This window comes from Trichophyton verrucosum (genome assembly GCF_000151505.1).
Source record: "Trichophyton verrucosum HKI 0517 chromosome Unknown contig00330_1.f1.exp, whole genome shotgun sequence".
Lineage (NCBI taxonomy): Eukaryota > Fungi > Ascomycota > Eurotiomycetes > Onygenales > Arthrodermataceae > Trichophyton > Trichophyton verrucosum.
In genome coordinates this window covers 1-21,186 of record NW_003315423.1, presented here as the reverse complement: position 1 = coordinate 21,186, position 21,186 = coordinate 1, and the positions used below count along the sequence as shown (strand labels likewise).

At 48.0% G+C, this 21,186-nt stretch overlaps 11 protein-coding genes across 11 annotated transcripts; 3 read left to right on the top strand and 8 right to left on the bottom strand.

Annotated features, from left to right (window-relative positions):
• Nucleotides 1-597: 597 nt before the first annotated feature.
• On the bottom strand, nucleotides 598-1,794 carry TRV_04192 (uncharacterized protein; the record flags this gene model as incomplete). Its single annotated transcript, XM_003021635.1, has 1 exon — nucleotides 598-1,794. One exon carries the CDS (start codon nucleotides 1,792-1,794, stop codon nucleotides 598-600), a length of 1,197 nt encoding a protein of 398 aa, XP_003021681.1.
• A 686-nt stretch (nucleotides 1,795-2,480) lies between these two features.
• TRV_04191 (uncharacterized protein) lies at nucleotides 2,481-2,901 on the bottom strand (the record flags this gene model as incomplete). The annotated part of the gene is made up of 2 exons (XM_003021634.1): nucleotides 2,481-2,741; nucleotides 2,833-2,901. The coding sequence occupies 2 exons, from the start codon at nucleotides 2,899-2,901 to the stop codon at nucleotides 2,481-2,483; spliced, it is 330 nt and encodes a 109-aa protein (XP_003021680.1).
• Nucleotides 2,902-3,258: 357 nt separating this feature from the next.
• TRV_04190 (uncharacterized protein) lies at nucleotides 3,259-3,882 on the top strand (the record flags this gene model as incomplete). The annotated part of the gene is made up of 1 exon (XM_003021633.1): nucleotides 3,259-3,882. One exon carries the CDS (start codon nucleotides 3,259-3,261, stop codon nucleotides 3,880-3,882), a length of 624 nt encoding a protein of 207 aa, XP_003021679.1.
• A 314-nt stretch (nucleotides 3,883-4,196) lies between these two features.
• Nucleotides 4,197-6,841, bottom strand: TRV_04189 (uncharacterized protein; the record flags this gene model as incomplete). The annotated part of the gene is made up of 2 exons (XM_003021632.1): nucleotides 4,197-6,640; nucleotides 6,760-6,841. The coding sequence occupies 2 exons, from the start codon at nucleotides 6,839-6,841 to the stop codon at nucleotides 4,197-4,199; spliced, it is 2,526 nt and encodes an 841-aa protein (XP_003021678.1).
• A 943-nt stretch (nucleotides 6,842-7,784) lies between these two features.
• TRV_04188 (uncharacterized protein) lies at nucleotides 7,785-8,459 on the bottom strand (the record flags this gene model as incomplete). Its single annotated transcript, XM_003021631.1, has 1 exon — nucleotides 7,785-8,459. One exon carries the CDS (start codon nucleotides 8,457-8,459, stop codon nucleotides 7,785-7,787), a length of 675 nt encoding a protein of 224 aa, XP_003021677.1.
• An 842-nt stretch (nucleotides 8,460-9,301) lies between these two features.
• TRV_04187 (uncharacterized protein) lies at nucleotides 9,302-9,804 on the bottom strand (the record flags this gene model as incomplete). The annotated part of the gene is made up of 3 exons (XM_003021630.1): nucleotides 9,302-9,561; nucleotides 9,627-9,699; nucleotides 9,769-9,804. The coding sequence occupies 3 exons, from the start codon at nucleotides 9,802-9,804 to the stop codon at nucleotides 9,302-9,304; spliced, it is 369 nt and encodes a 122-aa protein (XP_003021676.1).
• A 114-nt stretch (nucleotides 9,805-9,918) lies between these two features.
• Nucleotides 9,919-10,167, top strand: TRV_04186 (uncharacterized protein; the record flags this gene model as incomplete). The annotated part of the gene is made up of 1 exon (XM_003021629.1): nucleotides 9,919-10,167. The coding sequence occupies one exon, from the start codon at nucleotides 9,919-9,921 to the stop codon at nucleotides 10,165-10,167; it is 249 nt and encodes an 82-aa protein (XP_003021675.1).
• Nucleotides 10,168-10,589: 422 nt separating this feature from the next.
• Nucleotides 10,590-11,696, bottom strand: TRV_04185 (PAP2 domain protein; the record flags this gene model as incomplete). The annotated part of the gene is made up of 2 exons (XM_003021628.1): nucleotides 10,590-11,287; nucleotides 11,354-11,696. The coding sequence occupies 2 exons, from the start codon at nucleotides 11,694-11,696 to the stop codon at nucleotides 10,590-10,592; spliced, it is 1,041 nt and encodes a 346-aa protein (XP_003021674.1).
• A 3,558-nt stretch (nucleotides 11,697-15,254) lies between these two features.
• On the bottom strand, nucleotides 15,255-15,770 carry TRV_04184 (uncharacterized protein; the record flags this gene model as incomplete). The annotated part of the gene is made up of 1 exon (XM_003021627.1): nucleotides 15,255-15,770. One exon carries the CDS (start codon nucleotides 15,768-15,770, stop codon nucleotides 15,255-15,257), a length of 516 nt encoding a protein of 171 aa, XP_003021673.1.
• Nucleotides 15,771-18,789: 3,019 nt separating this feature from the next.
• TRV_04183 (metallo-beta-lactamase domain protein, putative) lies at nucleotides 18,790-19,864 on the top strand (the record flags this gene model as incomplete). Its single annotated transcript, XM_003021626.1, has 3 exons — nucleotides 18,790-18,893; nucleotides 18,983-19,601; nucleotides 19,673-19,864. The coding sequence occupies 3 exons, from the start codon at nucleotides 18,790-18,792 to the stop codon at nucleotides 19,862-19,864; spliced, it is 915 nt and encodes a 304-aa protein (XP_003021672.1).
• Nucleotides 19,865-20,110: 246 nt separating this feature from the next.
• Nucleotides 20,111-21,013, bottom strand: TRV_04182 (uncharacterized protein; the record flags this gene model as incomplete). Its single annotated transcript, XM_003021625.1, has 1 exon — nucleotides 20,111-21,013. The coding sequence occupies one exon, from the start codon at nucleotides 21,011-21,013 to the stop codon at nucleotides 20,111-20,113; it is 903 nt and encodes a 300-aa protein (XP_003021671.1).
• Between the last annotated feature and the right edge of the window lie 173 nt (nucleotides 21,014-21,186).

Genomic DNA, 21,186 nt, shown 5'->3' with positions numbered 1-21,186 from the left:
TCACCATATATGGTCTTTGACTCTGTATTGCCTAGTATATTGAGAAGCCCCAAAGAGCTAGCTCGAATGTTAAATCTTTGTAAAGCAGTTCCATCTCTACCAGTAGCCTTGTGTTGACACTGTATACTTGCATTGTATAGATTAAATAAAGACAAGGAAAATGGCTTCCTTTATCTATTTGGGAGTTACTAGTTTTGTTTACTTCTTAATCGTACCCTTAGTAGAAGGGGGCGATGTTCCCTTGAACCGGGATGGAAAGACAAACTCTACCTCCTATGCACATACTGGTTAGAGGGCCCTTGGTTTGGCTGTTTCCTCTATTTACACCCCCATCGTTGCCGTTTTCAAGCCTGGATGCTATTTATCTGTATGATTACATCAAAGCTTAAGATAACTACTGTAATAAAGGCCCTCTCAACAGTGAATTTGCAACTGTATTTGATTTATTTCTCGCTACTAAATAGGAGAATTGGTGGGAAGGGGAAGGAGCAAAAAAAGAAAAGAAAAAAACTGTAAACCGCCCAACCGACTGAGACGCCCATTGTAGATTACAAAGTCCAACTAATATTGCGTATGCCACTAATTAGCGAGTGGAAATTAGACAGTTGGAGTTGGGACAGAAACATCAGGTCTGAACATAGAATTAGGACTTTGTTGGCCAATCACAAGCTTGTCCTGTGTCTCCTTTGAAAGTGATGACTTCATAATTGATTGGACTGACGGCGGACCATTCACTTCACGGTTAAGGGTGATGTACTCTTTGGCAGCTTCACTGGACCCTCGCTCCAGCAAGTAAGTCATATAAAGCTGAAGAAGCTCCTTAGCTGCCTCGGCAGGCAATGAACTTTTGTTGCGAATATCATCGATAACCTGCTTGATGCGTTCGTATTGTGCGGGCTCAGTTTCAGCGCTAGTTGGCTGTTCTAGCTCAAACATAAGATAGCTTGTCCAGAAAGGACGGCTATCAGGATACCAGTGTTGATTCTTGCGGAACACCTGTCGAGCTTCATCAGCGGTACCTTTGACCCTCCAAAGGAGCTTGGCCCATTCAGCCACAAGTGCTGCTTTTGTCTGAATATCACACTCTGCTGAGTCTAGTTGGGTTTTGTATATCTCGATGGCTGCATCTAAGCCACCATGGCGACGTGACAAGTTCGCAAATGATATTATGGTTTCAATGTGTCCAGGCATAGCAAGGAGGACAGCATTGTGAATATCCTTAGCAATATCGACTCTTGAAGCCATTTCTTCAAAGTAGGCATAGTGGAGTCGGATAGCTGGGCGAGATATGGGGACGTATAGGGAACTGGCCTTTTGATAGATGATTCTAACTTCTTCTTCCTTTCCTTCTTGGCCAGACATCCATGCCGCGTAACGCATCCAGAATTCATCGTAGTGCGCACATGTCACAAGACATCTCTCGTACAGAAACTGGGCGCGGGCGAAAGAACCCTCTGCCTCCTCAAAATCTAAGTACCTTCTCCAGTTGGATAACTGACCTTCATCTAGTTCAGTAACATGAAAGTAAGGCCGTTTGATTTCTGACTCGTAAGTCCATCGTTTTGTCGTTTCCGTCTGAGTGCGTGAAAATATTTCGAGGAAATGACCATCGGCTCTTAGTCGGATGTCCCTTTCGATTTCAGCCTCACTCCTCGAACCAGGAGGTACATTACCCGCCGCATTTTCTATTTCAGCTCGAAATTGAGCTAGAGTTTCAGGAGGAAGCAGCTCGTTCAAAGGTCTAGTTTGAGCGAGTTGTCGATACCGTTCGAAATACCTAGCATACTGGTGCATTGGTATCTGGATAATTTTGCCAAGCACTGCAAATATCTTGTCAGGACATTCAACGCGCTCCTCGAACTCGAGATACTTGTCCCAGAATAGATGTGACAAGAAATCAAGACCAACGCAACTGACGCCTCTCTCAAAGAGCCTATAGTAAGAGGGTCAGTAAAAATTAAGCCCAGAAAGAAGATAAAAAAGGGTAAGGAAGAGAAGGGGACAGAAGGAAGGGTGGTGGAAAGGATGTCAAACATGGCATATGCATTTAAAATCTTCAAAGTGAGGTGCCGAGTTAGATCAACGATTGATAGAGGTAGGTGTTACTATATCATCCGTGCGTGACATAGGAGAAGGATTCTCGAACAATATCCAACTAGTGTGCGAAGCAAAGGCAGCCTGAATCTTATGGGTAAGAAGTAGTTTCAACGAAACTGAGGTGGCAGATGACTATCTCACCCATTTAAGGAACCTTGATATTATCGATCTGCCCCATATGACCTCAAGATTGCGAACGACTCACGCGCTATGTCGGTATGGTTATAGGGAAGGGGACCAACATATTATACTTACTCTCGAATAATATCGGTATCGTGCGAGGTTTCGACCTTGAAAGTACAGTAGTTTGTCCAAAGGTCAACCGAATTTGTAATGCTAGCAACTCCGCGCTCGTACACCTAAACGGAAGAAGATGGTATGGATCAGCATATGCGATTCTCAGAGAGCATGAAATGTGAAATGCTAACCATCTCGGCGGCCTCGGTGCCAGCAATAGAGAATTCTAGGTCCGCATATTTCTTCCAGTACCCAAATAAAAGAGGGAATTTCGCAAGGAACCGATCGTATACAGTTCTTGTAGCTGTGATAGCCTGAGGGCTTGAATTACGATTGATTCCGCCTTCTTGGCCCTCAGCTGCGCGCACCAGTTTCTCCCATGCCTCAAAGCTGTCGGTATCCTCGAGCTGTATCAAAAAAAAATGTGTCAGCAAAGCCATGTAGATTAAAGAGATTATCGTATTCTGCGAAGACTCAAGGAACTCAACGTATGCTTACCACTTCAGCATAGAGCTTCTTCAACTCTTCATTCTCCTCGTCGGTCCCACCAAAGAGCAAGTCTGCCATGTTTCTCCAAATCACCAGCAATAAGATTTTTCAACTGATAGTCACGGTCTCTACAGCACGAAAATACGGTGAACCGGCTTTTCTTTGTCGCTTTCTTCTGTGGAAATGAAATGTAGCTCAGCGCGCGTTGAGCGTCAAGTGAGAAATTGACGTCGGGAAGAACAGAGAGGCGCTAACGAAAAAGCGGGCAAGATTATGTAAGAAATAGGGATAGCCGCGAGCATCACGTGAGTCAAAAAGCTTTTGCGCGCAGAGAAAGACTGGAAAAGTGAAAGGTCGAAGACGAATATTGGCTGAGCTGCAATAATTCCAACAGGGCGAATTGAAACAGGCATTGTACCCCTCTGCAGCCTGAATATGACGACTCAAGCAGCAGTTAGCCTCGTTGAGGGCCTCCCGCTCCGGCTTCGAAATTTCTTCGCCCGCTATCCACCACAATACTATTCTTCGCAAGCTATACCGAAGGTCCTACCACAGCAAGAAACGTTCTCTAGCAGCTCTGAATCATCTGCAGTCATAAAACCTGCTCCCAGCCCATTTGCATCACGAAATACCAAGGTCAAACTTTCGAAGACCAAAGACGCCGACTCCGTTTCATATACAGACTCCCTCCTCCGTTCCGACCCTAGCGGGCTATACCCAAACCCTTTCCTTCCATATAAGAACCCGGAAACCGGGCGATGGCGAGGAGCTGTGATATCATTGCGTCGACAGGCGGAATTGGTGAAATTAGGCATCAAATATGGCGTGGAAGAACTATTGCCTCCAGGTCGAAAATCAACAGAGTATAAGCATGCAAGGCTTATTGAGAAGGGTCTCAGAGTCAAGGGTACTGGTATCGGCCAGAAGGTCAAGGGTCACAAGTGGGAGAGATCCATGAAAGGCAAGTTGGAAGAGAGGAAGAAGGCTATGTTGGAAATGCCAGAAATGATCCGGTTATGGAAACAGGTAAGGCTTCACATCCGTTTCTGTATTGCTTAAAAGGCAACCTTGGACTAACATATATCTATAGCGTGGTCATGGTCGTGGCTGGAAGAAGTACCCTCGGTCGTGATTTCCCTTATTATGAGCTTGAAAATCCTTCAATTGTAACTCAAATGTACTATATTTTGGAGTTTGGCGGTTAACCCTGTTTTGTGCGAAGGAATAGCTGTTGCATCAGTCTTATAAAATATCCAATATATACCTAGAATTTCACTATAAATCTACGGAAAATGCATGACAGCCGCCAATGACACAGGATAGGAAACCTAAAGCCAACAAAAATTCTAGAAAGTGCGGCTATATCGCCGTTATCAGTCATAGAATGGAGTCACTAGCTCGCCTGTTCTGACCGTTAAACGCTTATCATCAGATGCGTTGGACAAACAAACATGTTTACCAAAGTAGACTTTTCCTTCAACCTTCCTAGTCTTTGCCAACGTAGAGAAAGGCTCATCGCTGCGTGTAGCAGTCTGCTGGTCAATACAGATCATTTGACACCTCTGACAAGACCCAAGAGCGTCAAAATGAGCACCTCCCACCTGGAATCGGGTCCATAACTCTTCTATATAGGGATGTTCAGAAGCGGCTGATGACCGATATGATGCAGTGGGTTTGGGCGTGAGGGCGGGCTTTTTTTCGCAGACAATGATGTTTGCTCGGAATACGTCCGCTGCAACGGTTTTAGAGGTGGAATTTGGCTTTCCAGAAGACTTTATAGTTTCGTTGACTTTATTAACGCTTGAACGGGATATTATGAGGATAGGCCCTTCGTTGGATAGAAGAATAGGACGCTGTGAACCCGATGCAACAGGTTCGGGAAATGAACCAGGGATCTTGTCCATTGTATTTAGCGTATGTATAAGTCCTCTGCCGGGATTTCGGTATGGCTTAGAAAATCGGGCTAACAAATGGTTCTGTTGGGATGGAAATCTTGCAAGCATACAGGGAACACCAAGGAAATCAGAGAAAAAGGCTGAGAGTCGAGTGGATTTGTACACTTGCAAAGAGACCGTATCTCCACATACTGTAGATTGCTGATTTGCGATATTTTTGCATATCTCTCCTTCAACAAGATCCGTGGGATTGACGGATAACGGTATTTCCATAGAATCTCCGTATGAGCCCGGGGTTGGTAAGGTGACTTGTAAGATTCCCCTGGCGATATCAATAACCGGCCGTATCAGTGCCATTCGGGGGTATCTTTTCTGGTTGAGAGCAGAACCGGTTCCTTGATGTATCAAACACCACTCTCTGTCCCAGGCTAGCCCTTCTGGTTTGACATCCCATTCCATCAATTCAGGAATGGTGAATGCGCCGCAGCTCTTGATTGGATAAATACAGAGTTTTTCGATATAAAACTGCGAAGGTAATGCTTGAACGGAGGGTGGTAAAACTCCATCTCGAGGTTTCTGTTCGTTAGCGACGGGGTCTTCCACATAGAAATTTCGAATGAAGTCAAGAAAGGTATCAATGTCTTGTCTAGATGTCATGGCACCTAGGCTGACCCGAAGACCACCTGTGGGTTTTCCAGAAATGATATGATTGTCATCCCCACAGCGCTGCCCAGCGTTATAATTGCGTTTCATATCATCTGCCTTCAACCCAAGATAATACGCCATGCCGCCAGGATTGCATAGGGTTCCCGACCGGATCTGAATATTTTTGACAGCAGCTAGCTTCTCCACATCTGACTTCCGTATCCAGCTTCCAGTGCTGTCTTTCAGATTGAACGATACAATAGGGCCTTGGAGAGCACGTTCCATATACTCACCCGGTCCTTTGTAAATCTCGCAAACCTTTGTACCATTTCCATGCTCTAGAGATGACAGACCAGAATATAAGATCCTAGCCAACTCTGCAGTATGGCGAGATATATTATCCATGGAAGAGTAAATATGCTCATGTACGTCAAAGGCGGAATGCAAGGCCACGATGTTATGAAAAGGCAACGTGCCATCTTCAAGCTGATCATGAAGGGCAGAATCCTTTTTGGCATGCCATTGTTCTCCGATAGTCAGGACCATTCCGACTGTGCCCCCGCCAAAGTACTTTCTGTTCAGGAAAAGATGGCCGGCATCTTTGCGAACTATGAGGGCTCCGAGGTCAGGAAAGCCAAAGATTTTATAGAAGCTGATAACAGTGAAATCTGGTGCACAGGCTGTGTCACTTAAATCAAGAGGGGAGGTAGAGGCTAGAGATGCAGCATCAAATAAGGTGAAAGCTATCTGCTTCCCATTATTGTCTGTGCAGGCACGAAATTCCTGGCACCAGCTCAATGGCAACCGGCGACCGGTCATGTTTGATTGGCCTGGGTATGCAAAGAGGGTCGGGTGGGCAGACTCTGAAGTATTGTAGCCTTTATGAAGTTCATTAATCCAACTGGTTACCTCGTTATCGGCCATAAAGCATCTGCTTCCACGATCCGCCACGTTTCTGACCCCAACCAAGCTGGTATGAGAATCGACATGATATCCGTACCAGAACCCCCCAGGTTCATAGTCTCGCAAACTTTCTGCAACGAGCTTTATTCCAGCAGTTGCGTTGGCCACAAAGACGACGTCAAATTCTTCCGGGCTTGCGTTACAAAAACGAAGAACTCGTAGTCGCGCATCATCTATTAGACTGGTGGATAATTGGGAAGATGAAGACGCTGAGTGGGGGTTCCCAAAGAGGTTGCTTGTTAGGCGCTGGGAGAATGACTCTATCAGCGACTTTGCATAGAGCGTTGTCCCTGCATGATCAAGGTAGGTGGTATCTAGAAGTCAAGGAATCAGCACTGGGTTTCTCAGTAGTATCAGCAGCTTAGTGGCTACTTCCAAGGAATAAAGCAAAAAAACGGCCATCGATAAGGGTTAAATATGCTGCTATGCTAACCTTTCAGTAGCGGATATTGATCTGCTCGGATCTTCTCAACGGGCTCCTTGTAATAGGAGGGCGAGTCTTCGATGGAAACCATCGCTACCAATCGATGTTGAATAATGTGACATTATTCTAAGCAACTAATAAGTAGCAAGGGGATGAGAGAGATAGCTATTGGGTATATATAGTTATATGGCCAGCCTATGAATAGCGGGCAAGTAGTATCTCTGGTCTTTGAGACTACTTTATGCCTAGGCAAGCGTTAGACGTTGCGGCGCTCTCCGATAGAGACCTGGAGGAGGAGAAAGCGGACCTTTGGGGGGTTACTTTTCTTAAATGGTATGTTTGCACTGTTTGAATTAAAATTTCTGCTTAATAATAGACCCTCGGTCAATGATTAATACCCGTCCGGTATCACGTGTAAGATATTAGTAAGTCATTAGTCATATACGGATAAACATTCAACCTTATATGGCATTTCATTACATTAGGTAAGCAATTGAGAAGGAGTAAACAAACCTTTTGAGCGACGGCCTGCGATGCTGATATGCTGATATTGCGATGTCTTTCTATCTTCCAGGCGCCTGATGGACTCCCTCGGAGAGATCTGCCCTTCTAGCTACCTGGTAGTATGATTACTTGATAACGAAGCAGTACATCTAGCTGGTGCTTACCTTACAGAGTACAATTGGCAGGGTGGAACGAAGACATTCAGTAGCCTCTAGTAAGAAGAAGGCCTCTAGTAAGAAGAAGGCTTCGTTATGCTACAATATAGAGAGCAAGCTTGTAAAGTGCATCATTTTTTCGTCTATGCAGAATTGTAGATTTCGTCGAACCCATCTAGTTTGTGTGCTAGAAGAGACACAGTATTATTTCGAGTATTTAACATATCAATCATTATCTACAGAAGCCAAAACCAACCAGTTTTATCCGCCAAAGTTTCCGTCGTCAGTCATGAAAGACAACAAGCCGTTTGCGCGTACCTAGGGAGTAGTCTAAAGGGGAAAGGAAATTTGAAGAGCAGGAAATAGCCAAGTGTTTTAAACATGGTATGAGTTCCGCCTTCCAGAGCTGCTTCGATGTCTGTGGTGGCTGCTTCGGCGGCTGGAGTGGCTTCCTCTGCGCGAACGCCGCTCGTGATGCTCCTCATGGTGGGAGATGAAGTATGCGAACACGGCCGTCCAGAAGAACGAGATGATGTTCATGATACCGAAAGCAAAAGAGGCCTTCAGCATGGAGCACACCTTGTTTGGGTCACTGGCGAGCGGGTTGCGCTGCTGCTGGCCATAGTATCCAAACGGGCCCAGACTGAGGAGGAACTTGCTGCGCGAGAAGTTGCTGCAGTTCTCCTGGGCGATGTCACGGAGCAGATAGACGCCTGCGATCAAGGCGCCGAAGAAGCAGAGGTCGATGAAGGAGACGAAGATGGCTGAGCGCTTGGTGTTTTTGAAGCGGAAGAGGGTCTCGAGCACCCAGATGCCGCCCAGCACGCTGACGATGAAGAGGACGAGGATGTATGTTGGAGTGATGATGTTGGCCTTGACGAAGCCATCGATGAACCATGCCTGGGATGCGGATGTCAGTAGAGAGTATCGCGGGAGGAGCTTTTCCAGCATAGTGAGGTGGCTGGGCCGACTTACGAGCATGCCAATGGGCGGTATCAGAGTGATCAACTGGCCGATTCGCCAGCAGATGAAGAAGAAGCTGGAGAACATCTTGGTCGATGCGCCTTGAGGCCTTTGCTAGCCAGCAAGCGGAGGAGCAGCAGGAGGAGGAGAGACTGAGGTATAAGGAGCTGCTATATGAGGCCCCGATCGATTCCAGCTCGCGACTGGGTGGAGTAAACAGAGCGTCGCCTGCGAGGAGAAGCAGTCTGTCTCGTTAGCTATGCAGGACGGTTGAACAGATCGACAATGCGAGTGCCCGGGAGGTATGTAGTTATGTCCTGGTATAAACAAGGTCGCAGAGATCCAGCGCCCGACCATGCGCGCTACGGAGCTATTTAACTATCGCCTGGCCAACCCTCGGGGTCCCAGGACTAAGTAAATTAATGCGATAAATACTTGAGGCTGGGAAATGGAAGAAGGAAAGAAAAAAGCAAAGACAAGCAGATAAGCGGGATGTTTTAGCCGTGCTCGCTGTCATGGAAACGAGCCCTGTTGCCAATCAGCATCGCCAATGACGTTCGATTCTATGGGCCATGGATCCCTGCATGGATGGCCATTGAAGTGAGTACATAAGTATACATATAGAATGGCAGCGGACGGAGGAGGCTTCGGGCTTCGGACTTCAGGCGTTGGGCATTAAGTATTACAGCCGCTATTACATTGACTAACTATTATTTAGTGGCAACGGCGGCTTGCGGTTCCACGGTTGCTCTCAGGCACCGGCTTCAGACTCTTGATGCAGCCGCGGGCTTCGAGATGTTTGTTGAACTTAAGAAGTCTCGTTCAATTCAGCGTCTGGCTAACTAACTAGGCATTTGATTAATCAACTGAGAGCAGAGCGGTAGACGAGCGTCCATCTGCGTGGGCCTCCAATGTCGGTAGAATGCAAATCAGCAGCCATCTTCCTCCTTGACTTCGTCCTTGACCTCAGTCTTGACGGCTCTTCTGCCTTTCTTCGGAGCCTGCTGGTCGGCAGCCTCGCTTTGCTCAGTCTCAGTTTCATCCTTGACCTTGCGTTTCTTCTCTCCTGCTGGTCTGGCTGTCTTTGGTTTCTGTGGAGTATTCGCCGGGGTCTCCGTGTCACTGCTGGGCGCCTTTGCCTTCAGTTTGATGCGGGCAATGCGGTTCTTGATGGCCAGCGCGTTGTATTCTGTACAGCTGGATGTCAATTATTTCTTTCTCACTCTGAGTGCTGCTTGAGGCCTCACTACTTACCACCGCCCATCATCTTAGCGACAGCAGCATTGTCGACTTTGGCACTTGCTGTGGCCAGAATAGATGCAAGTAGCTAGGTGCAGATGGATGGTCAGTTTGATACCTCAGTTATAGCCAAGTAAGTGATGGGATCACGGCCTACCAATGCATCAGCTTTGTCGTCCCACACTACAGGCATTTTTTTTTTCGAGCTTTTGAAGACAAGATACAGCCTAAAAAGGTAGTAGATTGGTGGCTACAGGATGCTGTTTGGCGCGTGTCTTTGATCTTGCATGCAAGTCGAGTATGCGTGATGGCGGAATTGGTGAAGGATATTGAGAAAGATGGTGAGAAGAAGAAGAAGAAGAAGAAGAAGAAGAAGCTGAGAAGAAGAGAAGCGCGATCTTTGTTTGTTTTATATAGGGCAAATTCCTGTGTGAGGACAGCTCTGAATAACACAGTTGCCGGGTTACCAGCTAGGCTGAAGCACCAGGCAAGAGAAGTAGAACAAAAATGCCAAACGGGACGCTCAGGATTTGCTGCATGCTGCCTTATGCGGTAGGTAAGAAGAGAAGGAGACCGTAAGCAGTTAAGGTCATATCATCATCATCATAAACCGATGGCAAAGACGACTGGAGAGTTGAGGATATGCATGAGAAAAAAAGGGGGGTTGTATTGATATCAAATAGCCGAGAAATCCAGTCCAGGCCAAACGAATACTCCCCTTAGTGATCCGAGAAGAACGAGCAGAATATTTAGATTCTCATAAGATGCGCTAAACAAGCAGCATGAAGAAAGATATAGACGTATGCGTTAAGAAAAAAAAAGAGGGAGGGGGGATTATAATATAACATCAAGGGGGTGAATTTGACATGAACAGAAAGGGGGCAATATAGGTATCATTTGTGAGAATGTTTGAAACACACAACGTACAAAGAAGAAAGTACGAGACATGGCGCTATCATGGCAGGGATATTTATTGTTTTATGATTTGGCAATGGATGCAGGGTGACGCTCAAGAGGTGGACTGTTGGAAGAAGCTCTGTTATCGGGAGGATGGTAGGCAGCGTATCTGGGCGCAGCATCTGAACTGGTATCGGCGACACCTTGGTGGTGTCTAGGCTCATACCTCGTCTGCTGCATCTCATAACCCTCCGACTCGCTGCTTGACGCACCATAGTCCGTATCAGCAAGTCGTCGGCGTCTCTGAGCCTTTTGGTGTTCAAAGGGGTTGCTCATAAGCGCCGGAGCTGATTCAGGGACTTCATGTCCCTGTGCCTGCTCCTGGGAAGCTTGAGCGGCCTGGTACTCTTCATCCGCGCGAGGGACCAGTTTCATCTGGTCATTCTCGTACTCGAGGAGCCGGCGGTGGGTATACACTGGAGGCTCTGGAATCGATCCCCAGGTGCGGATTGGATGAGCTCGGCCCTTTTTCCAGGGCTCTGCAAGAGATGGGAAGTACTGCCGGTACGCAACCCAGCCGCAACCAACGCCCAGCAGGGACCCGGAGATGACATCAAATGGGTGATGCCGGGCATCCATAATGCGAGATACGGCCACTAATCCTGCAGAGAGTGTAGGTACCATGACGATGAACGCTTTCCAGACTTCTCCGCGGCTGTCCATGACATGCAGTTTTCCAGCCAGGTAGAGTGATAGATAGAATAGCCCAGCAAACGAAGCTATATATAAAGGTTAGCAAGCTTCAGCCTTTCTATACTCAATGCAATTCCCCAATCGATACATACAGCTGCTATGTCCTAGAACAAGAAAGGAAAAGTTAGTACGGAGTAAAAAGGGGCCCTCTTCTATCCAGAGGGACTGGTAATTATACGCACCTGATGGGAATGACCTAAACCCGTCTTTCAGGATCTCGTGGTCTGTCTGCGTGCAGATAGTATAGTTCGACAGGCCAAACTCCGGCTGCTCGAAGGTCCTGGGCTTGCACCGGTCGATCAGGTCCGGACGAGGCTTACCGCATGCATTCTTCAATGCACCGGTGATAACGAATGCTGCTCCCTGGGCCAGCACCAGCCCGAGGATGCCGCAGTTGAGCTCCCACAGCCGGTCCTTGAGCCTGTACTTGCCCATCAGCTTCCGCTTTCCCGTCGCAATGTTGACCGGCTTGCTGTGCGAGAACAGCCCGTCCAGGACGATCGTGTAGACGACGATGACCAGCACGGGGAAGCCGCCGGAGATCGCGAGGGCGAGCGGGATGGGCACTCGTTCGTTGACGGCATACGGGTAGTGCAGCGTGTAGTTCTGCAGGGCAAACGGCTGGTGGAAGGGCTCGACCCGGTCGAGGATGAAGAAGCCTACGATGAGCGCGCTGCCGGCAAAGAAGAAGCAAAAAAAACAGGAGGGAGTCAGTCAGTCTCGATCGGGAAAGCTGTCGCATGCCTTCGCGCCATCTTGAGGAAGCGTTGCAACTAACATGAGGATCACATAGTCGGAGATGTATCTGCAGGCGCGGGCGTTAGCTGGACACAGGCTCCAACGGCTGCAATGTTGCAAGGCGTCCGTCTTCACTCACGATAGGACTATCCTTGCGCGCAGGCGCTTCTTCGAGAAGGGCAGCTTGCTGGGGAGCTGTGCGTCCATGGCTGCTGGTGTCTATTCGAGCTGAGAGCGGGCGACGGGACGACGGGACGGACGGGCGCTGGCAGAGCCTGGGACGCAACGAGCGACAGGGACAGCGACGGGGATAAGAGGGATCGATCAGCTTCGTCTACGGGGTCTCGCGAGCATCCCTGGGGTTTTGACCGTGAGACCGTCTGCCGGGGCTGGAGAAAGGCGAAGGGCGAAGACGGACGACGGCGATGAAGAAAGGAGAATGACAGCAACGAACGGATCGAAAAGAAAGAAAAAAAATAAAATAAAATAAAAAAAATTTACCAAGACTATGTGGAATTCTTCAGTTTTAACTCATGGTCAACGAGCCATATTAATAGTTAGCTGGAGTTTTCTTTCTTTTTTCCTTCGTGCTTGTGCAGCTGAAACGCTTCTTCTCGCTAGGCGGTCGACCTGCTATTTAGTTACTTTAACGGAGGCGGCTACGTGGTTGCTACAGTGAAGCAAACTACTCCTACTACTACTACTACTACTACTACTACTACTACTACTACTACTACTATCGACCACCAGAACAGAGAAAGCGGGTTGGTTTGGCTTGATACGGTGCGTCCACCCCTGTATTATTATGATTATTGGCTTCTGGACCTGTCGAGCTGATGCAGGTCGCAGGTTTCCGCCGCATTCTGCAGGCTGAGGGCGCAGCAAGCGCTGGCCCATCCACCATCCTGCCCTTGTCCCTGCTGTGGGACGCGTCATGGAAAGGGAGAACAGCCCCCCGGATTTGAAGGTGTATTTCGTTCATTTTGCCTTGCTATCCACAGAGCTAGGAGTGGCGGGCGGGCGAGGACTGCGTTCTAGGCGCTGTGGGGAGCGGACAGGTCGCCGCGGCCACGTAAGATCATTTGCACCAGAATGAGGCTTGGATGAACGCTTTGATATTACTATTTGACTATGGTATCACGGGAAGAAAACAGACGGAAGCAGGGCAAGAATGTCTGGTGAGAAAAAAGGGGGGGGGGGAGGAGAAGGTTCGACATGGCAATATAAAAGTGATTGCTGCTACTACCCGTGGTAGACAAACTGGCCGGGCTTCCAGTCAATAGGCCGGTTGCAGTACCACGTATCGGCTTCAGCGTTACTCGAGTCCTTGGAGCGTCTGCTATTATGGTTGATAGCTGCATACAGGCTAAATCCCTGCTGTTCGAGGACGTCCATAATCGTCAAAAGGATAACTCGAGTCTTCACTGTCTTCGTGCCAACAGCTCGCCAGGGACTCCCGTGAAGTTTGATCTCAAACATGGTTCCTCGCACTTGGCAGTTTTCGACATCTGGGCCCAGGGCATCCGCCAGAATCAAGCCAAAGCCGGTTGGTCCATCGACAATACGCAGTTTATCAGAGTGATGGAAGGATATGCTCGTTCATATACACGGCGGCGGCGTAGGCTGTTGGTAGCGAAAGAATAAACTGTCTTTTTTTTTTTGGCCAGGGGTACGTAGTTACGCCGGAATCAGCAACCAGCAAAGGGTGGCGATTGTCATTTAGATAGGGGTGTTATAACTATCCCCTTGATAAAAAGCGGGCGATCACTCACCGACATGTCCGATATCCACGGAAACCTTCACAATCCAACCTCGCTGGTACAATCCATCGAGGAGTCCTGCCATCAGCTTACGGGCATGGATGCGAGACTCTCCCCACGAGTGTGGCGACCATGGGTTTCCGTTCAGTTTGATTTCGAGAGACTGGCTATATTCACGCGGAGTATTGATCCCCCTTGGCCAGCCTATCCGGATCATCTCGATTATCTCAGGGACTATCGGTTCTGGAAATCTCAGCAGTCTGATGCGGTCCGTCATGTGCATTGATAGACACGCAAACGCCGTTCTCGATTCGGGTCCCGGAGGCAAAGGTCTTCTTGAGATAGTTGAAGCCGACGATATTTGTGAAGCAGACATTGACGGCGCATGAGGGAGAGTCGGACGGTGGTGTTCATCGTGCGGTGACGAAGATATTGCAGATGCCACGGTCGTTGCATCAGTATGATATGGGGGTGCTGTAGGCACAACGTTGAGCTCTGGTGCCGTGGCCGCTCTTTCGGCCTCGTTTGCCTGGAGTTCGATCGTCTTGATGCTCTTTTCAATGCTGGGGATGACTATCTCGTGCTCGTGATATTCTGGATCGGGAGCCTCCTTTCGGTCCATCATCAGGCTGAATATCAGGTAAGAATTACCAACAGCTCCTCTTCTGTTCAGAGTGCACAGGGCATCCGCTGTTACTTCGATGAATCAAATTTACCCTGGGGTCTTAATTATAACTACTTCACCCCAGAGCAAACTGATGGATGGTATTTATCTTGACGCCTCTTTCTTTGATATGACGCCCTATTCTCCAAACTCGGCTGAGCTGCTGTTGGCATGGCTTGCCCCTCGTATTCCCGCCAGTACCGTCCAACTAACTGCCTTACGACTCTCCATGGCTTAGACCCTCAAGCCTTCGTTCCGTACTTCCTCCCGTTCTTTGCTGACTTTCCATCTCGGGCATTGGTTGCCGTCATAAAACGATAACTAGCGCACAGCATGTCCCTTTTCCGCGTTATCTCTTTTTGCTTTTGGAGCTTTGTCCCCAGGCTGTACTGGGCTTACCCAATGGAGCTTGCATGAAGCGAGTTTATCAAAGACATATGGAGCAGTTTCTCGTATGCAACAGAGAAATTCTTACAAAGCCCCCCCGTATTGATCATCAGCATGGAATTTACTAGCATAATTCCAGAAAGCTGCCTCATGGGTGAGCTATTTTAAGGACAGTCATTTTCATTAGTCAACTAACTAGTTAATTAATACTTGCTTGCTCTGCTCACACCGGAAGCCAACTTTTTCAGAAATTCAGCAGCACGAGTGTTTCTCAAATTAAAGAAAAAATAATAGAAAGACACGGAAATTCATAATCGTTTTAAGACATGGTTCCTCCATCTACTTTGCACAGCGAGTGATATAGAGTCCGATTCTAGAAATGAGCATCAGCATATGTCTTTGCTTGGTTCTTCAGCTGCAAGCCTTCGAAGGATCGGACGCTACTTACGGTGGGTTTCCGTAGTCCTGGAAATACTTGAGGTTTGTTGATCCTGCATTAGACATTTTGAAGGCGATTGCCTGGCCGAGTGGGCAGTCAAAGGTGGCAATAACGTTCGATTTTCCGGCAGCGAGCGTCTGTATGCCTAGCTCAGCGGCTACTTTTGGCGCATTCTCGTAGGTTGTTCCATTGTTAGCGGGTCCTTCCAGTCTGGCCATGCTAACCTTCCCATCACCCTCGAAGGTATATGTCCAGGAAGGACGTTCCTCCTTGCTAGGGAACAAGAAGACCAGGGAACAAAGGTTGGGACCTTGCGGGGAGATGTCGAAGTTGAAGATGGAGGAGATTGTTGCTGAGACTTCGCCATAGTACGAAGTTCCTTTGGCCACCGTAGGGGCCGACGAGTTGACTGGGATGATCAAATGGGGGAACTCGAATGGTCCAGAGAGATTGGTCGGACAGTCCTTAGTTGCCCGCTCCTCGATTGGCCGGGAAGGGATTGATAGAGCATTGCTGCCCATCGCTAGGCATGCTGCCACAGTGAGCCACTTCATAGTTGACGTTGGAGAGAGCTGCTTTGCTTGCTTTCTTTAGGGAGTCAGGATTGATTATTGAGTGATAATGTGCTTTTCTGTCCGCTGCCCTAGGAAACGAGGGAGGCTAATACCTGGACGACTTGCTGGTATTTATAGATTCTCATTGTCAAGGCCCATGGCATCCAGATGCTTGTTCAATTGCCGAAGCGAGAAGCATGTCTTGAACCAAAAAAGCCACAGTAAGAACATCTACATGCTGTTTCCCATGGACTGTTCCATCGCCGAGTTGCACTCGATGCTGCAGAGCGTGTACCTCCCGACATCTCGAGGCGGCAAGCAAGTGCTAAAAATGGAAGAACGTATGATCAGACATACAGATCAGCCACAGTAAACAAGCAAATCTTGTAACAAGCTGCAGGAAGTGGATAACAGATCTGCGTTGGATGTCTCAGAGCTTCCCTCATTGCAGTAGCCATGTGATGCGATGCTGCGGTTGTAGAACCTGGTTATGCACATCTCCCGGTTAGTTCGCAATTCTCGTGCCAACGACAGTCGATTTTGGAATCCTTGAAGCCGCTACGGAGTACTTTGTTTGTTGATAGGAGATCACCCGTAGAAATGTGGATAACCTGGTGTCTCCATGTTTCGTTCAATCCGCTTTGCTGTTACCTCAATGCGGGGAGCTTGCATGTCCAGCAACGGATTCAGACAAACTTCATGGCGATATCAAAAGTCGTACGATAGCGCCCCGGAGAAGCACTCGGTACCATATACCCCGTACTCTGTACCCTCTTTGCAGAGGAAACTGACTGGTCATGCAGGAAAACAAAAGCCGGAATGTGGTTCTTCTTGCTGCATGACGCAGAATATGCCTCAGGGTGTAACTAAGACATTCTCTGTACTGTACTCACATCCAGCGAACGGTCGGGCCGTGGCATCACGGGCTCATCGAGTGACCTCATTGGTAGATACATCTCTTCTGCGCTTGCATTAGCCCTAGGATGGACGGCAGATGCTGGGATTGATTGACCGGGGTAAAAGTTGCACAATCCCCTCCCTCTAGAATATCCATGTAGCTGATCCTGTGTGGTTCGATCAAACATTCTGCTGTCACTTGCTGAAAAGTGCCTGATAGCGACTGGTATCAGGCGGATGGCTCTAGCGGTGTGATTAGATAACTTAGGCGAGCGAGAGCAAGATCCTTCACATTGTTTGTTGGCAAACCTGGGCAACAGCGGATTGTCAGAGAACATTCTGAATCGTGACTAGGATTCTGACGCGTACGAAAACTTTTGCAGGCCTTCGGAGGTTGCTTTAAGCCTCATAAAGTTTAAAAAGGATAATTTTTAATCCTTTTCAACTACATAATCACCCGAAACTATAAAATTGCAACCGACTTACTCCATATTGGAACATCCATAGTTAACGTTTGCTTCAGTGGCGAGGATAGTTAATGGCTTCTTAAAAAGAGCCTGATATCCCCTGTTAACCACTGTTGAAGGTTAACTAAATCCCTATTTCTCCCTTATATACCCCTTCCGGAAAAGTTTTACTTCGGTAACCCAATGGCCATGTTTTCATTATCCTATTGACCACATGTCGAAGGACTTTTACACTTCATGTTGGGGTTAGACCGGGTAAAGGTGCGAAGGCAATATGAAGCTTCACAAATGCTTGATTAAACCCCAGGAAGGACCAACGGCACATTTGCGGCTGCAAGGATGGAACTAGAAGTATCCTTGCGAACGGCCATGGCCATTTTTTTCCAGCACGTCTGTATTTGCAACCGTATCCATCCAAATACCAACCAGGTTGATACTGTTCATTCTTCACATCTCATCCACTCTGTCTAGCTCTGCAGATATGAAGAACTCCAGAATAGAGGGTTGAGAAAACCGGAATGGGAGGAACTTGGCAAAACCTGGGCTCAAAGGGAGAACAGCTGGATACCCTGAGGAGTTCTGTTGCACTGAGAGCCTTTGCTGAGGATTTGATGTTGTATCTTCTTGCGTATCGGGAAGGACTGCTGGATAATCAACATTGAACTGTGGTTTCTGTTATAACCCCTTGTATAATCTGAATTGCTCCTGCCACTCTGCTGACGACTGGCTATTAAATCTCTTCTCCTTTGCATCTTTGGAGCTCTGGATATGTGTATAGAGGACTATAGAGGACGTAGAACCGGGATTTGAAAGTGAACTGTTTAACTAGTTAATTATTAGCTAGCCACCAGTGAATGACTATCCGACTAGACTGATTCTAACAAAATACGAATACTCACATCTTCTGCTCGCCCTTTGGAGTCGGCCATTAGTGATAACGTTCACAGACTCTGCCGTTCGCATATTCCACAGAGCAGGTCTTTGCATGGCTCGGGCATACCTCTCTCCCAAGGGCTTACGACCGCTACGTTGCCTACCCAAGCTAAACATGGGAAGGAAGGCGGGTATCGTCCGCTCGTTTAATACGGAAGAAGAGGGGCTGAAAGCTCTCTGGGACTGGTTTAGAATAATGCCGACCCAGAAAAAGGTTGGATACATCAAGGGGTGGATTATGGCACTCAAAAGGAAGATCAAAGCCTCTTGAAGTCCTTCCGTGCTTCCGTTGATGCAAGGGATAGATCTAGAAGACTTCGTTTGTCAGTCGAATTCAGAAATGCCTTACGAATATAATATATGAAAATAGCCGGTCTTCATGGTCCCGCCCATTTGTAAGCCCATCGTATCCTGCAAGCTAACGATGTCGCCCTGAAGCGAGAACGATGACATATTCCCGACATCTAGAATGATTAGATGTCACAAGCACGCTTATGTTCTGGCTTTTCTAGACTCTATCCAAACCTGTTGAGGAGATACCTACCTGGAGGAGCTACTTAAGGAGGCTCTGCACACCCTAACGAAGGGCGAAATCATGGCCCACTGCCACAACTCTGCTCTTGTTGATATTAACACCCTACTGAATACCATCACTGCCCATTTCTGCCTATAAACAATCGTCTTCGAAGATGGATCTGCCAATCTGCGGAACATGTGGTGCTCAGTACAGCTCTTCATCGGTGAAGTCCTGCAAAATATGCGACGACCCTCGACAATACGTTCCTCCCCAGGGGTAACTAAATACGAACCATCAGTGATCTCTTGATTTGCTTTTATATTTGCTTTTATAACTATACCAAGCAACTGACATTGTATTACTAGGCAATGGTGGACAACCTTACGCAGCCTGCAAGAGTCAGGCAAATATCACAACGTCTTCCATGAATATGAGCAGTCCGGGCTTGTGAGCATCGTCACTGTTCCAGCTGTAGCAATTGGACAGCGAGCATTTCTCTGCCGTACTCCCAGTGGTAACGTCCTCTGGGACTGCATCAGCTACATCGACAACGAGACCGTCCGCCATATCCAAGAGCTCGGTGGGATTCAAGCAATCGCTATTTCCCACCCTCACTTCTACTCCACGGCGATCCACTGGGCGGACGCCTTCAACTGCCCAGTCTACTACTCAGCAGAGGATGAGCAATGGATCCAGCGTTTCCGCGACGGTGGCCCCTTGAGGGTGGCTGCAGGCTCAGAACTTCAAAGCCATACTGGAACTCATCAGATCCTGTGGGAAGGCGAGCAATTGAGCCTTATCGACGGCAAAATTAAGGTCCTCAAGGCCGGAGGGCATTTTCCGGGAAGCGCGGTTTTGTTCTGGGAAGATGAGAAGCGGTTGCTGGTTGCTGACACTATTATGGTTGTGCCCAGCGGCGTCTACCACGTTGATAGACAGCCGGGGACGACTTCATATACCTTTATGTGGTCATATCCGAATCTGGTATGACATAGAATATGCTTCTCTCAACCCCTAACTCCAGGTGAACTAACCGCTGCTGGTGCTGTTATTAGATACCACTCTTCCCAGATGCCGTCCATCTCATCTGGAAAACAGTGGCGCCGCTCGACTTTGAACATGTGCACGGTGCCTTTAATGACCGCGAGACTATCGGCAATAGTAAGAAGAGAGTCCTTGAAAGTGCCCAAATATATGTAAAGGCCATGGGATACACCGACCACCCTATCCATAGGGAGGCGGTATAGAGGCATATCTGTGCCAGTTGGTATCAACTCCTTCACCCGATAACATAGTTATCTTTGCACTCCAATTGAGAATTCTGTCAAGTAGGCATCGTTAACAAATGAATTTGATAATTGCAAGCAAGTTGAATAAAAAAAAAAAAAAAAAGGAAAACCCTGAATTCGCCCCCATTGTAAAAATAAATCTACTATACAATCAATGCTATGATTACATCATGATATATCAGGGACACCGAGTGTCTCACTATTTCATATCTTGCTTCCAGTAAGTTCCTCAGCAAGCCTCTTGGTTCGCCGTTGTACAGTCTCCCATTTAGTCAGTTCGTCCTTCGTCTGGTTACCTAGGACAGCCATTGTAGGTGGAGGTCCCAAGTTCCAGATATTCTCTCCAGTGCGGCGTCCGTTAGCCCAGTCAGGGTTGTTGTCAATAGGGAATACACGATCGATCTCGGCGTTAAGTTGCTCTTCGTTGACGATAAACTGCTGCGCATTCAAATAAAGCTCGTGGATCGAGTTCACCACGTCGTGACGCCGAGCCTCCTGAATATCCTTGACTTTTGCCATAGATCGGGCCAACCGTTCTTCTGCACCTGGATTTGGGAGTACTTTGCATTTCATAGGTTTCATCGCCGAAACAGTGGTCGAGGCTGTGAGTCGGTCATCATCTCGCTCTGGCTGATTGAGGATCTGAGTTCGACGCTTCTCTTTGGCATTGCTTCGAGCAACCATTCTCTGGTGAGCAGATTTCTTGCGTTCATGAAGCTCTAGAAGACCTTCACGCAAATGCTTCCTCCTAACACCAGCCATTTTCCGCCTCCATTCGAGCTGTTCATATTGGGGATGGCCTGGTGCGACCTTTGGAGTATCGCTAGACGGCAGTGGTGTAGCATCGGCAATGTATGATTCGGTAGGTTTATCTGGTCGGCGGGATGGAAACAGCTCTCGAGGGACGGGTAGAGTGCCCTTGACCTGTGGTCGACGGGGTAGATCTGGCTGAATTGACTGTGGTACATCGATATAGCCCGGCGCTTCAGGACCGACCATCATGCGAGCAGTCGAGGAGAATAAACGAGACTGGGCCCCGGGGGCTGTGTAGGAGCGGCATAGTGCCATGGATGATTTCGCACTGCACTCTCGTAGTAGGGATGCCATCGTGAATGTCAATTGCGGCGAACTCCCGTCCTGTCCAAGTCGTTGCAGCCTGCACGGAAGGGAAGGAAACGTCCAAAAGATTCAAACAGAAAAAAAAAGCGATAGAAGTTTTAGCATGGCCCGTGCGGTGATAAGTCTTGGCACAGATGCACAAAATTCTTTTTTTTTTTTTT